General features: G+C 42.0%; 2 protein-coding genes and 1 long non-coding RNA gene across 15 annotated transcripts in view; 1 reads left to right on the forward strand and 2 right to left on the reverse strand.

The window, feature by feature from the left end:
* The window catches only part of SUGCT (succinyl-CoA:glutarate-CoA transferase), an 861,197-nt gene extending 847,385 nt beyond the window's left edge, over positions 1-13,812 (reverse strand). For all 13 annotated transcript variants that reach the window (XR_011566121.1, XR_011566122.1, XM_070787292.1 and 10 more), the window contains exon 1: positions 13,565-13,812. Coding sequence is in view for 11 of the 13 variants with exons in the window: in XM_070787292.1 (XP_070643393.1) it covers positions 13,565-13,664 (100 nt within the window). In the remaining 2 variants the exon portion in view is untranslated. The remainder of the gene's footprint in view (positions 1-13,564) is intronic.
* LOC139182611 (uncharacterized) lies at positions 8,827-13,372 on the reverse strand. Its single transcript, XR_011566123.1, has 2 exons — positions 12,882-13,372; positions 8,827-11,852 (listed from the first exon to the last, which is right to left on the reverse strand). It is a non-coding gene; the product is annotated as an uncharacterized lncRNA (long non-coding RNA).
* A 106-nt stretch (positions 13,813-13,918) lies between the features above and the next one.
* Positions 13,919-15,429, forward strand: part of MPLKIP (M-phase specific PLK1 interacting protein) — a 36,220-nt gene continuing 34,709 nt past the window's right edge. The window contains exon 1 of the mRNA XM_019958977.2: positions 13,919-14,481. Within this exon, the coding sequence (XP_019814536.2) occupies positions 14,143-14,481 (339 nt within the window). The 5' untranslated portion in view covers positions 13,919-14,142. The remainder of the gene's footprint in view (positions 14,482-15,429) is intronic.

A 15,429-nucleotide genomic window follows, 5' to 3' on the forward strand; every position in this document is an offset into this window, starting at 1 on the left:
CGTTTTTCTTTATTCTTTCTAACCTACTGAGTAGGCTCGTTTTAGGTTCCAGTGGATCAAGCTGCTATGAACATGCATGTACAAGTCTTTGTTGGACATGTTTTCATTTGACGAAATACCTAGTGGAATGGCTGGGTAATATGGTAAGGTTATGCTTAACGTTCTAAGAAACTGCCAAACAGATTTCCAAAGTGACTGTACAGCAGTACATGTGAGTTCTAGAAGCTCCACATCCTCGAAACACTAAGTATTGTTAACCTTTTTTAAATTTATTTATTTGGCTGCATTGGGTCTCAGTTGCAGCACATAGGCTCTTCAATCTTCCTTGCAGCATGCAGGATCTAGTTCCCTGACCAGGAATCAAACCGGTCTCTTGCACTGGGACCTGAGTCTTAACCACTGGACTACCAGAGAAGTCCCTTGTTAATCTTTTTAATGTTACCCATTCTAATGGGTATATGATATTTCTCTGAGGCTTCAATTTGCATTCCTTTGATGATTAATGCTATTCAAAATCTCTTCATGTAACAATAGGCCATTTATGTATCTTCTACTGTGAATTGTCTCACTGTTTTTTAAATACTGAAGCAAAATATTCAAAACAATGCAAAAATCCACCAACATGTGAAATGTTAAATAAGCACTGGCACATCCATATAAAAAAATACCATGCCGATGTTAAGAAAAAATGAGACAGATCTACATACCCTGACATATAAAGTCGACCAAGATATATTCCTAAGTTAAAAAATAAATCAGGGACTTGCCTGGTGGTCCAGTGGTTGAGAATTCACCTTGCAATGCAGGGGAACCAGGTTCAATTCCTGATCAGGGAACTAAGATCCTACATGCTGCAAAGCAACTGTGCCACAACTAGAGACTCCCAGTGCCACAGCCAAATAAATAAATAATTTTAAAAATTCAAGCTGTAGAATAGAATGTGTAATATGAGCCTATGTTTGTAAACATACATAATAATATTAATAATAATGTTGGTACCTGGAGCATTCATAATGTTCTACTCTTGGCTAAGTCTTGGGGTAAGAATTTATGGAACACTTTCACTAGCTAAGTTACTTATTTCTGTAATTTTGCTTAATCCTTAAATCAGGGGAAAAAAAGAAAAAGTGAAAACATGAAGAACAAATTGAGAGAGAAACAAGATATTTTAGAGAAAGTAAAACATAGAAAAAGATCTTAAATATGAGAAGATATTTTGATATCATTAGGAATGAACTGACAAGCAATTATTGTCCATAAGACTCCAAAAATATGAGTCTTCTGTACTCATCTCTTTGGGAGCCCCTGTTTTACTTCAAATGATACAGGAAATATATTTAGAGATCTCTTCAATTCATAAATCTCTTCTCATCATAAATCTATAAAGAGAAGTCTATATTTCACTACCAAGGTCAACTCACAACCGTAATAAATTAGTAAAATTTTATTTAATGATGCAAAAACTTTTAAATGAATTCATTTAACATCAACCAATAGCATTTTACTTTTATGATCTGCGAAGATAACCAAAAAGGACTTCTAAAGCATATTTAAAGTGAAAGTGAAGTCGCTCAGTCGTGTCCGATTCTTTGCGACCCCATGGACTGTAGCCCACCAGGCTCCTCCATCCATGGAATTTTCTAGGCAAGAGTACTAGAATGGGTTGCCATTTCCTTCTCCAGGGGATATTCCCGACTCGGGGATCGAACCCGGGTCTCCCGCATTGCAGGCAGACGCTTTACCGTCTGAGCCACCAGGGAATCCCCTAAAGCATATTTAAGTCATAATCAATTAATGAGTTTTAAACAGGTAAGAGCATAAACCTTAGAGACTGAATTTAATTCTCTGCTTCACTATTTACTATCCTAATGACCTTGACCAAGGTAAACATTTCTCTGTTTCAATTTCCTCATTTGAAACACCTACATCATAGAGTTTGCAAAGATTAAGTGAAATGTTATATGGGGGCTTCCCAGTGGTGTCAGTGGTGAAGAACCCGCCTGCCAATGCAGGAGACATAAGAGACTTGGGTTTGATATCTGGGTTGGGAAGATCTCCTGGAGGAGGGCATGGCAACCTTGCGGTATTCTTGCCTGGAGAATCTCATGGACAGAAGGGCCTGGCAGGCTATAGTCCATGGGGATGCAAAGAGTCAGATATGACTGAACCGACTTAGCACACAGGCACACACAAAGTACACTTCCTGCTGCTGCTGCTGCTGCTGCTAAGTCGCTTCAGTCCGACTCTGTGCGACCCCATAGACGGCAGCCCACTAGGCCCCTCTGTCCCTGGGATTCTCCAAGCAAGAATACTTGAGTGGGTTGCCATTTCCTTCTCCTGGCATATAGTAAATGCTCACTAATACCAACAATTGTTGTTATCATCCTCATCACCAATGTAATATACAGTCCCAATACCTATTAAGTAAATAATCCAGATTTGAAAGCAATCACATGACTCATGATTAAGGAACAGAAAATAATATTATTCTCAATATTCTATACTTTAAAAAGATATCTACAGCCGTATTTTGTTTCCTTATGAAAGACCAGAATAGACTGATTTCAGGGTGAAAAACAGTTGAAAAGAGCATCCTTTATAACGTAATTTGTTGAGATATAGTGAGCAGCTTGTATATCGCTCTATCTTATTTGGCCTCTAGGATGGAAAGCTATTATGTTGATATAGCTGAGTAACCATGCAAAGAAATATAATTATAATGAAGCTGCCATCAAATTTATGCTTGCCAGAGTTGCTTCTAGGACTCCTCTGGTATTTGGCCCTAGGTTTCCATGACACAAATAAATTTGAACACCAGTGTGGATATAATTGACAGATGCCCACACAAGTGGCTCATTTGTGTGGCAGCAACCATGACATCCCTCTCCCACTGTACTAGCCAACTACTGAGACATTAAACAAAAAAGTCAAGTCCTAAAACAAACTGATCGAATATCACTATCAAATACAACATGTGATATACATCAGAAGGCTTTCTTGATTTGATATTTTTACAGAGAACTTAATTACCAGAACTTAGGAGTGAGCCAGTAGATGGATATCTCTTCCAAGCTTTATTTAGAAAAGTTAGCAGGATATTTTCTTTCTAGCACAGGTTGAGTCTTGAAGGAATTCTCTGTTCCTAATAGTATAATTTGGCAGGAAATTTTAGGGGTTCAGAGTACTTGGAAAATCAGAATCCACTGGAAAACATTCCAGGGAAACTAAAATTTTTGAGTGGTAAAAAGATAGTGTGGAAGTGACACTCAAGTTATGAGACATTTAGAGACAATTCGGTTCAGCGGTAAAGTCTACACCTGCAGTGCAGGAGCCGCAGGAGACATGGGTTCGATTCCTGGGTTGGGAAGACTCCCTGGAGGAGGAAATGGCAACCCACTCCAGTATTTTTGCTTGGAAAATCCTATGGACAGAGGAGCCTGGCAGGCTACCATCCATGGGGTCACAAAGAGTCAGACACAACTAAGTGACTAAGCACACAGAAAACAATAGAAAGATGGGTAAGAACGTATAATCGTTTATAATTCATGCTTCATTGACACTCAGTTTCTTCAGAACTGCCCTTCCCTTGCAAGGACTTGGCTATTACTGTGGGATTTGCAATCAAAGAAGTTTTAAAATGGCTGGATGCTACTATTTTAATGAAAACTTGAAGAAAAAATGCAAAAAGACTAGAAATAAAGGGCTACCAAATGATAGGTAAAGCATTACACAACCAAAGTACCAATGGGTGCTAATCCCTAATCCCTCTGCTCTTCTCACTTCCCAGTTTCTCTTGCAATTAGATTGGGGCCAAATGCCTGGGGTCTGGCCAATCACACATAAACAGAAGCAATATAAGCTTAATTCCAGCCCTAATCCTTAAAAACATCCCATTAGGTCCTCCAGGCTTCTATGGTCCTACTGCAGTGACTGTGAGCTAATTTGTACCACAGCCCCATCTAGCCTTTCCTGACCAATGAAGAAATGAGGCATGGGCAGAAGAAAAATGGTAGTCTCCTCTAAGCGGATGTAGAGTGTCCAAGCCAACCAGTTAGAGTTCCATTTCAGGGGTAAGTTGCTTCACTGCTAGCAGCAGTCATCAAACGGAGATACGTTAAGACTTTCGTAAGAAATCAATGAATCATTTTAAAGAAATCAATTTCCAGATCTTAAGCTTCCATACATATTTTTCCCCAAAACTGATCAAAGAAGACCTACAAATAAGCCTTCTTTCATGACAAGGCTTCTTACACTGGGTAAAAGGAAAGCATATTCCTCACACATTACAGATCTTACCCTCACCTTAGTTCTTACTATAAAATTTATTTGTGATAAACAAATTTTTTAATATGAACTTAGTATATGCAATGCGTTGCTAATCAAAAGTCATTTAGGAGAAAGACCACTAGTGTAGACTGGAACATTGAAGGGTAGAAAACAGTACCAACTTAGAGACTTTATAAGTAATCAATTTATAGTTATAGGATTCACAACCAAAAGTCAGGAAGCCAGAGAAAAAAGCTTCAGGGTTGAGGCCTCTTTAATGAGCCTGAAGAGAATAACTCAGGGATAACAAGTGGCTGAACCAGGAACTCGTGGAGCAAATGACAGTTGTAAACTACAGAATATGAATGCCCACAAACCCATGAGACCCCTGAAACTTCACCATGTAGGTGATGAGGCTTTCTTCCAGAAGAAGACCGACCAAAGGGAAGACCTTCGTGCGAATCAGGGAAAGTCATCCATTCCAGGGGACAACCAGCAAAACACCATCATAGGTACTTGAAGGGCATTCTAATTATCACAGAAAAGAAGACAACATGCGAGTGCGAGATGTGGGAGGGTGGGAACCGGGGGCAGTGTTAGATGGTGAATGTGATGAGCCTATTTTAAACACAAAAAGGGAACGGAACCCTATTTTACAGACCAACTGCAAATAAAACAGGAGGAACAGATGGAAAGGGAAGGGACAGCCTGGGAGAAGTGAGTAGACAGATACATATGTCAGAAAAAAATGTTTATGATTTGATTTGTTTTCAACAGCTTCCAATAGGTCATTCTGAAGAGAAGGAGATGTCTAGAAGAACTTAGGATACTTGCTGTGAAGTGCTATGGAACCCTCCCAGGGATGTCTCTTTAAGTAGTAAAGATAAAAATGATTCTCTAAGCCTTTTAGAGTTTGGCAGGGTCCAGATCAGATCAGATCAGATCAGTTGCTCAGTCGTGTCCGACTCTTTGCAACCCCATGAAGCGCAGCACGCCAGGCCTCCCTGTCCATCACCAACTCCTGGAGTTCACTCAGACTCATGGCCATCAAGTCAGTGATGCCATCCAGCCATCTCATCCTCTGTCGTCCCCTTCTCCTCCTGCCCCCAATCCCTCCCAGCATCAGAGTCTTTTCCAATGAGTCAACTCTTCGCATGAGGTGGCCAAAGCACTGGAGTTTCAGCTTTAGCATCATTCCTTCCAAAGAAATCCCAGGGCTGATCTCCTTCAGAATGGACTGGTTGGATCTCCTTGCAGTCCAAGGGACTCTCAAGAGTCTTCTCCAACACCACAGTTAAAAGCATCAATTCTTCAGTGCTCAGCCTTCTTCACAGTCCAACTCTCACATCCATACATGACCACAGGGAAAACCATAGCCTTGACTAGACGGACCTTTGTTGGCAAAGTAATGTCTCTGCTTTTGAATATGCTATCTAGGTTGGTCATAACTTTCCTTCCAAGGAGTAATCATCTTTTAATTTCATGGCTGCAGTCACCATCTGCAGTGATTTTGGAGCCCAGAAAAATAAAGTCTGACACTGTTTCCACTGTTTCCCCATCTATTTCCCATGAAGTGATGGGACCGGATGCCATGATCTTCGTTTTCTGAATGTTGAGCTTTAAGCCAACTTTTTCACTCTCCACTTTCACTTTCATCAAGAGGCTTTTTAGTTCCTCTTCACTTTCTGCCATAAGGGTGGTGTCATCTGCATATCTGAGGTTATTGATATTTCTCCCGGCAATCTTGATTCCAGCTTGTGTTTCTTCCAGTCCAGCGTTTCTCATGATGTACTCTGCGTAGAAGTTAAATAAACAGGGTGACAATATACAGCCTCGACATACTCCTTTTCTATTTGGAACCAGTCTGCTGTTCCATGTCCAGTTCTAACTGTTGCTTCCTGACCTGCATACAAATTTCTCAAGAGCCAGATCAGGTGGTCTGGTATTCCCATCTCTTGAAGAATTGTCCACAGTTTATTGTGATCCACACAGTCAAAGGCTTTGGCATAGTCAATAAAGCAGAAATAGATGTTTTTCTGGAACTCTCTTGCTTTTTCCATGATCCAGCGGATGTTGGCAATTTGATCTCTGTTTCCTCTGCCTTTTCTAAAACCAGCTTGAACATCAGGAAGTTCATGATTCACATATTGCTGAAGCCTGGCTTGGAGAATTTTGAGCATTACTTTACTAGCGTGTGAGATGAGTGCAATTGTGCGGTAGTTTGAGCATTCTTTGGCATTGCCTTTCTTTGGGACTGAAATGAAAACTGACCTTTTCCAGTCCTGTGGCCACTGCTGAGTTTTCCAAATTTGCTGGCATATTGAGTGCAGCACTTTCACAGCATCATCTTTCAGGATTTGGAACAGCTCAACTGGAATTCTATCACCTCCACTAGCTTTGTTCGTAGTGATGCTTTCTAAGGCCCACTTGACTTCACATTCCAGGATGTCTGGCTCTAGGTCAGTGATCACACCATCGGGATTATCTGGGTCGTGAAGATCTTTTTTGTACAGTTCTTCTGAGTATTCTTGCCACCTCTTCTTAATATCTTCTGCTTCTGTTAGGTCCATACCATTTCTGTCCTTTATCGAGCCCATGTTTGCATGAAATGTTCCTTTGGTATCCCTGATTTTCTTGAAGAGATCTCTAGTCTTTCCCATTCTGTTGTTTTCCTCTATTTCTTTGCATTGATTGCTGAAGACGGCTTTCTTATCTCTTCTTGCTATTCTTTGGAACTCTGCATTCAGATGTTTATATCTTTCCTTTTCTCCTTTGCTTTTCGCTTCTCTTCTTTTCACAGCTATTTGTAAGGCGCTTTGTCCACAGCCTTGTCTAACTCAATGAAACTAAGCCATGCCCATGGGGCAACCCAAGATGGGTTGATGGAGAGATCTGACAAAATGTGGTCCACTGGAGAAGGGAATGGCAAACCACTTCAGTATTCTTGCCTTGAGAACCCCATAAACAGTATGAAAAGGCAAAATGATAGGATACTGAAAGAGAAACTCCCCAGGTCAGTAGGTGCCCAATATGCTACTGGAGATAAGTGGAGAAATAACTCCAGAAAGAATGAAGGGATGGAGGCAAAGCAAAAGCAATACCCAGCTGTGGATGTGACTGGTGATAGAAGCAAGGTCCGATGCTGTAAAGAGCAATATTGCATAGGAAACTGGAATGTCAGGTCCATGAATCAAGGCAAATTGGAAGTGGTCAAACAAGAGACAGCAAGAGTGAATGTCGACATTCTAGGAATCAGCGAACTGAAATGGACTGGAATGGGTGAATTTAACTCAGATGACCATTATATCTACTACTGCGGACAGGAATCCCTCAGAAGAAATGGAGTAGCCATCATGGTCAACAAAAGAGTCCGAAATGCAGTACGTGGATGCAATCTCAAAAATGACAGAATGATCTCTGTTTGTTTCCAAGGCCAACCATTCAATATCACAGGAATCCACGTCTATACCCCAACCAGTAACGCTGAAGAAACTGAAGTTGAACGGTTCTATGAAGACCTACAAGACCTTTTAGAACTAACACCCAAAAAAATGTCCTTTTCATTATAGGGGACCAGAATGCAAAAGTAGGAAGTCAAGAAACACCTGGCATAACAGGCAAATTTGGCCTTGGAATACGGAATGAAGCAGGGCAAAGACTAATAGAGTTTGCCAAGAAAATGCACTGGTCATAACAAACACCCTCTTCCAACAACACAAGAGAAGACTCTATACGTGGACATCACCAGATGGTCAACACCGAAATCATATTGATTATATTCTTTGCAGCCAAAGATGGAGAAGCTCTATACAGTCAGCAAAAACAAGACCAGGAGCTGACTGTGGCTCAGACCATGAACTCCTTATTGCCAAATTCAGACTTAAATTGAAGAAAGTAGGGAAAATCACTAGACCATTCAGGTATGACCTAAATCAAATCCCTTATGATTATACAGTGGAAGTGAGAAATAGATTTAAGGGCCTAGATCTGATAGATAGAGTGCCTGATGAGCTATGGAATGAGGTTCGTGACATTGTACAGGAGACAGGGATCAAGACTATCCCCATGGAATGAAAATTGGGGGGGTTAAGAAGGCACAATGAGGAGCATGTTTCCAAGGACAGAGGCAGGTCTTAAGGTGGCCTAGCTATGTTCTTGTTGTAAATTCATTCAAACTTTTCATACATACTATCAAACTGTCCACCAGAAAAGCAGCACCAATATATACCAGCATCAGCCGTGGAAAACAATGTTCTCCACTAGCTCCCATAACCCACAACGGCTTAGTTTTGGGAGCTTTTTGTTTACTTGTTTGTTGTAAATTCAACAGTTAAAAATTTGCACATTACTACCATTTTAATTTTCATTTACTTAGTGACAAGAAATTACACTGCTTTTCATACTTTCTCTTTTTTTTTTTATCTTCTCCTGTAAATAATGTTTTCTTCTTGTTGGCCCATATGTCTACGGGCACATTTATCTTTTCCTTATTGATCTGTACGGGTTCTTCGTGTAGTAAGAATATTAACCTTTTATGAGTACAAAACACAAAGATACAAATTCTAGTGACATTAAAATTTTATTCACTCTTTTAAAACAAAAAATTGTATCTGGAAAAGAATAATTACATTCTTTAACATTTTTCTTCATGTCAAAGTATTCTGTCAACAATTTTATTATATTCAATAAAAACTTTCATAAGTGACTTAATGCATTAACACGTATTACACATGGCTGAATATTAATCAAAAAGAAATACACTTGTATAAAACATTTCACCTGTGCTTGACTACTATGGACAATGGAAACATGCTTAGAACTGAAAAGAAGATCATTAACAGTAGTTTGGCTCTCAGAGACAAGAACAAGTTGCTTCCAACACCTGCTTAATCAATGAGAACATTACATAAGTGATAGTTAAGTGATCTACTGTGTTCAATGCAGACCTCATCCTATTAATGAATGAACTAATCATATCCTAGAGATGCATTTACTTTTCTACTCTTGACAGTCTTTAACATGCAACAGCTAAACAGCTAACAAGAGAAGAGGAAAACAGAGATAATCTGAAAGGCCTCAGGGAATACTATGGTAGCTTATGCTCTAAGTATATCACAGTAGCTCCACTCCACCCCCCATCCATGGGTTCCTCAACTACAGATTCAACCAATGGTGGATTGAAAATATTGGGGAGAAAAAAATTCCCAAGAGCAAAGCTTGAATATGCCTCCCACGACTATTTACAGAGCAGTTGCATTGTATTTACAACTATTTACATATTATTTACATTGTATTCGGTATTATAAAGTAAACACAGAACATGTGGTTATATGCAAATACCAAACCATTTTATATAGTAAGGAACTTGAGCGTCCTTGGATTTTGGTATCCAAGGGGGTGGAATCCTGGAATCAATCCTCTGCAGATCCCGAGAGATACCAGAACAAACATTTCCAGGACTAGCTTCAGGAGCACATATACTAAAATTGGAACAAACATTTCTAACATAGAAACTATTAAATACACTCTCCTGTCCTAAGAAGTGCTTTCATTAAAAATACATGGTCTTTAATACCCATACTTATTCAAAACCGTGGTTTCTGAAACAGAGATCAGAGTTATTATTTCTTACATCAAGACATGCACCATTTTCTCGCCAATTAATAAGTTGCAGGAGTCATAATGAGAGCTGGTGGACTTCACCTGCACGTCCAAGGACTGAACCCAAGGAAAGGTCCCCCAAATTATAAACCAATCAGTTTGTATGAGACAGCTGCTGGCACTGCACCTTCCCGCAAAAAAGCAGAGACCACTAATGGCCCTAAAGTAAGCAAATTCTCCTCAGGAAGAAAGGGGGATGGTCCCTGGGCTGACTCTCTGGAATGTAAATAAATGTCTCCAGGGGGAAAGATAAACTTCACTGGGTTAACAATCTCAATCTTGGGAAAGTATCCAAGGCTCTGAGTTTTATACCCCTATGAAATATAAACATAAATTTCCTGGAAGCTCTCTACCATTTCAGTCATCTTTTAACTTCCAAGGCTTGGCCTTTAACCCAAGTTCTAGTTTTCTTAGCGTAGAAAGCCCTGACCATGCAGAAACATGAAAATATTCACTCCTTGGTAATAAGTAGTAAAAACTAACCAAAGTATTTACGTTTTCAGCACTCATTAATACCTGATGCCTACCAAACATATTGGGTTTCAAATCCTTTCTGGAGAGCCCTAGAAATTCCTCAGAGGTGCCAGAAGTGTCTTTTCAAGGAGGCAGATAAAGGAGGAAACAGAGTGAGCAGCTCTGGGAATCCCAATTCCTCCTTCAAACACGAAGCCATATGCTCTCAAAAAGGCTCTACCAAAAAAAAATTGTTTTTAATCTACTGAAAAAAAGAAACACTAAAAAAAACTTTGGTAACCCCAATAAAGATTTTCTGTCTTATAGAAGGAGAAGGCAATGGCAACCCACTCCAGTCTTATAGAAACGGACAAGTTCCCATTTTCACTTACACTTAAATTTACACTTAAATCTGTGATACTCTTACTTGCATTAATATAAAACGTGTAAAACATGCATCATCAGAAAGTTAGCCAATTATTTTGGAGATCCCCATATACTTCATAGGTACTGAGAAAGTTCCTTAACGCTTTGCTTGTTGATGTCCTCTGAGTACAATGTCACTTGAAGACATCACCTAGCCATTAATAGTGTCTTCAATAAATGCACTATCCTATTTGGGATCCTGTTTTCTAAAGGTGGTCCTCCCTAAACAGTTCTACAATTCTCTTTTTGTCAGAACAATACTCGTGTTACTCACACAAATGTTAAAGTGCCCTTTTCTCCTCACAGGATTCCGACTTCATTCATGGAGCAGCCACCATACTCTCACGTACATCATCCCACTTCACTTTTCTATTTCCAGGTAATACAACATAAAACTTCCTACATTTCTCTCCCCCGGAACTCACCACCACATAAACAAATTGAAATATGCGTCTTGGGACCTCAGACCCATCAGCTCAGGCTGTTAGATTGCAATCCCCAGGTTAACACCCGTGAAGACTCTAGCTACATTTACAAATGTTCACAATTAAAGTTATATCTACTAATCTCTAAATGTCTAAAAAAGATATGCCATGAAGTACATATTATGAAGCCATGAAGATGTTAAGTTAAACACTTTGACCTTTAAATTGATTGGTCAAAAATGATGTACTTTAAGGACAGGAGCCAACCAAAAATGTACAGATTAATACTGGTAAAGATATAAGACTGCTGTAATCCCCACCTTCTTAGGGACTCTTTAATACCCCCCACCCCCAGTGTCTATGCTGAGAGCTTTGTACTTTCCTCCTTTCTGATAAATCCTATTTGCTTGCTACCATGAGAGTCTGCATGTTCGTGGATTCCATTCTTCGACTCCGTGAACAAGAAGTTAGATTCCCGTTTCAGTCACTTAATTTCTCTTGGACAATCTTTCTCATCTGTAAAAAGGCAAATTGCCTATACTCAGAAGTGATTCAAGTGGAATCTTCAGTTTTCATACAATTAAGAATGTGCTCTCCCTCACTCCTCCTATATATTAATACCTGAAAACATAACGGAGAGCACAATGTCATACATAATCTACTCGTCAAAAATTTCACACTTTATTTCTTGTTTCTAATACAAGTTCATATGTGTGGAAGATAACAAGATATCGCTACAGGGAAGAACATTCCAGAAGTGCAAGCCAAGTAAAAAGACAACTTACAGTACTTCACTCAATTCAACAAATCATTTGCTAATTATTTAACTATTAACAAAGGTAATTTAGTCCCTGCCACCCTCATTTCTCTGCGCCCTCCCACCAAGAGGTAGACTGGTGACCTACCTCTTGATGACATTAAAGGTCATTACAAGTGAGACTCACTAACCCACTCATGTGGGTTATGATGTGACCCACTCATTCATTCAATAAATATCTGAGAGCCCAATTACCAGGCATTAAACTATGTCCAGGAAGGTGAATTTCCGGACAGGACAGTGAAAGAAAGAAGTCGCTCAGTCGTGTCCGACTCTTTGCAACCCCATGGACTGTAGCCTACCAGGCTCCTCCGTCCATGGGATTTTCCAGACAAGAGTACTGGAATGGGTTGCTATTTCCTTCTCCACGGAGTCTTCCTGACCCAGGGATCGAACCAGGGTCTCGGCATTATAGGCAGACGCTTTACCATCTGAGCCACCAGGGAAGTCACTAGGATAGAGGTATGTTTAAAGAGGGTACTCTGGGAGGATCCTCAGGCCTTAATTGCATCACAAAGCCTCAACGTGATTACCCTGCCTTGATTGATTCTACAACTTGTGTCTAAAGGAGAAATCTGAAGAACCAAATTCTCTCAAACAATGGCAAAAAAACTGCGTGTTTCTCCATTCATCAAGGATAGAAGCTAAGAAAACAACACATTCTTCAGCTTGCCACATGCCACAGAATATGTCAAACGGAAGGTGAGGAGTGGAAGCTGCAAGAATGTTCATAGGCTGAAAGGCACAGATCCACGCTACCCATTAGGCTATGATTAAATGAGTCCTAAAATTCTCTAAGATTCGTTTTCCTACAAGCTGATTTCAAGGCTCACCGTAGACTTTCATCCCCAAATTCGAAGGGAGTCAAGATAGTTTCAGAAAACTGCAATAAATCCAAATTTCATCTTCTAAATAAAATTCTGAGCCAGGTCTTCGGTTCAAAGGTGTGTTTATACCTTAGGGGTCATTTCTTGAATGATCACATTTTTCTTTATAACCAAAGGTCTGTGAAATGGCCATTATTTTAAGAGCTCTGGACAAATGTTCGTTTTGAAAATCAGGATCTCTGCTTCCTAATCACCTCCCTTACCCGACTTCATTTAACAAGAACAAGGAAGGGAATAAAGTCCGGCATCTGCGAACAGTCTCACCCCCGAGTTATTTAAAGATGCAGTCTGAAATCCTTTCTGAAATGCAGCTGGTTGCAGGGGTGGGGGGTAGGGGGTACATTTTTCAAGTTATTTAAACATGGGAGACGAGGAGGGATGAGTAAGGGAGAAAGGCGAGTCCGCCCGGTAGGCCCGCGCGGGGCCCGGACCGGAACCCGGACGTCGGGCAGGGTGACCACCCGGCGATCGCGGAGCCAGGGCGCTGGGGAGACGCGAAAGGTCAGAGGGCGGGCGACGGGGTCAGCGGATACTACAGGAAAGCGCACCGCTCTGCTCAGATTGCCGCCTGAGTGGGAAGGCTGGGACTGGGGTCTCTTTCGCCACCTGGACCGAGTTTCGGAGGGTACCTGACTGCGGGCGGCCGGTCCACAGCCCCGTCCCGCCGCCCGGGCGGGAGAAAAGGCCGGTTCTCCGCAGAGCGGCGACCCTCGCCAGCGACGCCAGCATTGCGCGCCGCTCACAAATCCTGGCTCCCCGAGTGGAGAACTCCGCGCTCGCGCGGCCACTGGGGGCGCCCGCGGACAACTCATCCCTCTCCCGGCACCAGGTGGGAGGGGCCGGGCTCGGCCCGGCCGAGCTCCCTTAACCACCCACCCAGCTCTGGGCAGGCGTCTAGTCGGTGGGTCAGTCCCAACCAAAGCCCGCGAGACTTCAAAGGCCATTGCTGGGGCTTCCCCGGTGTTTGGCCTTTCCTTTATCCATTTTCCGCCTCCTTCCTTCACTTAACTCAATCTGTACCCAATTCGATAACGTACTTATCCTGCCGCCCTAGAGGAACCTTTGTGAGCCCGGAACCAATGTGCTATATAATGCTGGAGGACGGAGGAGTGTTTTGGTGAAGGACCGCCAAGTATAAGAGAAGGGTTGCTCGCGACAGTTCCGGCAGGAGAACGCGCCAGTGAGATCCTTGTCGTCGTCCGCTGAGATGCAGCGACAGAATTTTCGACCCCCGACTCCTCCTTACCCCGGCCCGGGTGTAGGAGGTTGGGGGAACGGGAGCAGCTTCCGGGGTACCCCGAGCGGAGGCGGACCGCGGCCGCCATCCCCGCGGGACGGGTACGGGAGTCCACACCACACGCCGCCGTACGGGCCCCGATCTAGGCCCTACGGGAGCGGCCTTTCTCCGCGACACGGCGGCAACTTCCCTGGGGGCCGGTTCGGGTCTCCGTCCCCTGGCGGCTACCCTGGCAACTACTCCAAGTCCCCCGCGGGGTCCCAGCAGCAATTCGGCTACTCCCCAGGGCAGCAGCAGACCCACCCCCAGGTAATAATAGCCAGCGTTTGCCGAGCTCTTACTGTATGGCAGGCATGGTACTCCCTTTACGTGGATTATTTTGACTCCTCTATGAGGTGGGATACTGTCGTTAGCCCTGTGTTGCCGATGAATAAACTGAGGCTCAGAGAAGTGTAGCTTTCTTTGGAATGCTCTACAAAGTGGCAGAGCCCGACTTGTTTCTGGAGCCCTCCTGCTTTTTCACCAGTACCGTGCCGCTTGTGCACAGGAGGTTTCCCTAATTCCCTCTCCTTTGTCAGGGGCATGGCCTGTTGGTAGCAGTAGACTATGCCGAGTCCCCGCTCTCCGAGGGGGAAAAACAGCGAATGAATCCCTAGCGTAGAGCTCATCTGTCTTGAGTTATAGGCTAGTGCCATATCCCTACTGTTGGCACCTTTTTCTTTTCTTCTTCCACTTTTTTTTACCTTGGTTTTCCGAATACAACTGGCTTCTGCTCCAAGTCTTTGTAGTGTTTCTAGGATTCTGTGGTTTACAACTTAAATGTGCTTAGTAGTTTTCCAACTTTATGCTAAACCAAAACACCTCTTTGAGTGTGGAGCTAATGAGATGGGAAGGTTTAGAAATTTTGAAGCTGTAGGGTAAAAGAATTTTACCTCCAGAAATTTGCCTCCAGAAAAAATAGAGAAATAACAGAAAACTACATTTCTTATTTCATCATCAGCTTTTCATTTGGCAAAGTTAACACATTAGAAATCCAAAAGAATTTGAACTGACAGTGGGCATAAAATTATTAAGTATACCAAATTGGTTTACTTTTTAAAAACACTAGATTAAAAGAAGCATGGACTTTGAAATTGAACATAACTGGGTTCAAGACATAATTTTTAACTAGCAGTGTGACCCCCACTAGCCGCTAAAGAAAAAAGTTCCACTCTTACCTCTGCTAAATGTCTTTAACTAATGATTTTTTTCCTAAAG

This window comes from Bos indicus, chromosome 4 (assembly GCF_029378745.1).
Source record: "Bos indicus isolate NIAB-ARS_2022 breed Sahiwal x Tharparkar chromosome 4, NIAB-ARS_B.indTharparkar_mat_pri_1.0, whole genome shotgun sequence".
Classification (NCBI taxonomy): Eukaryota; Metazoa; Chordata; class Mammalia; order Artiodactyla; family Bovidae; genus Bos; species Bos indicus.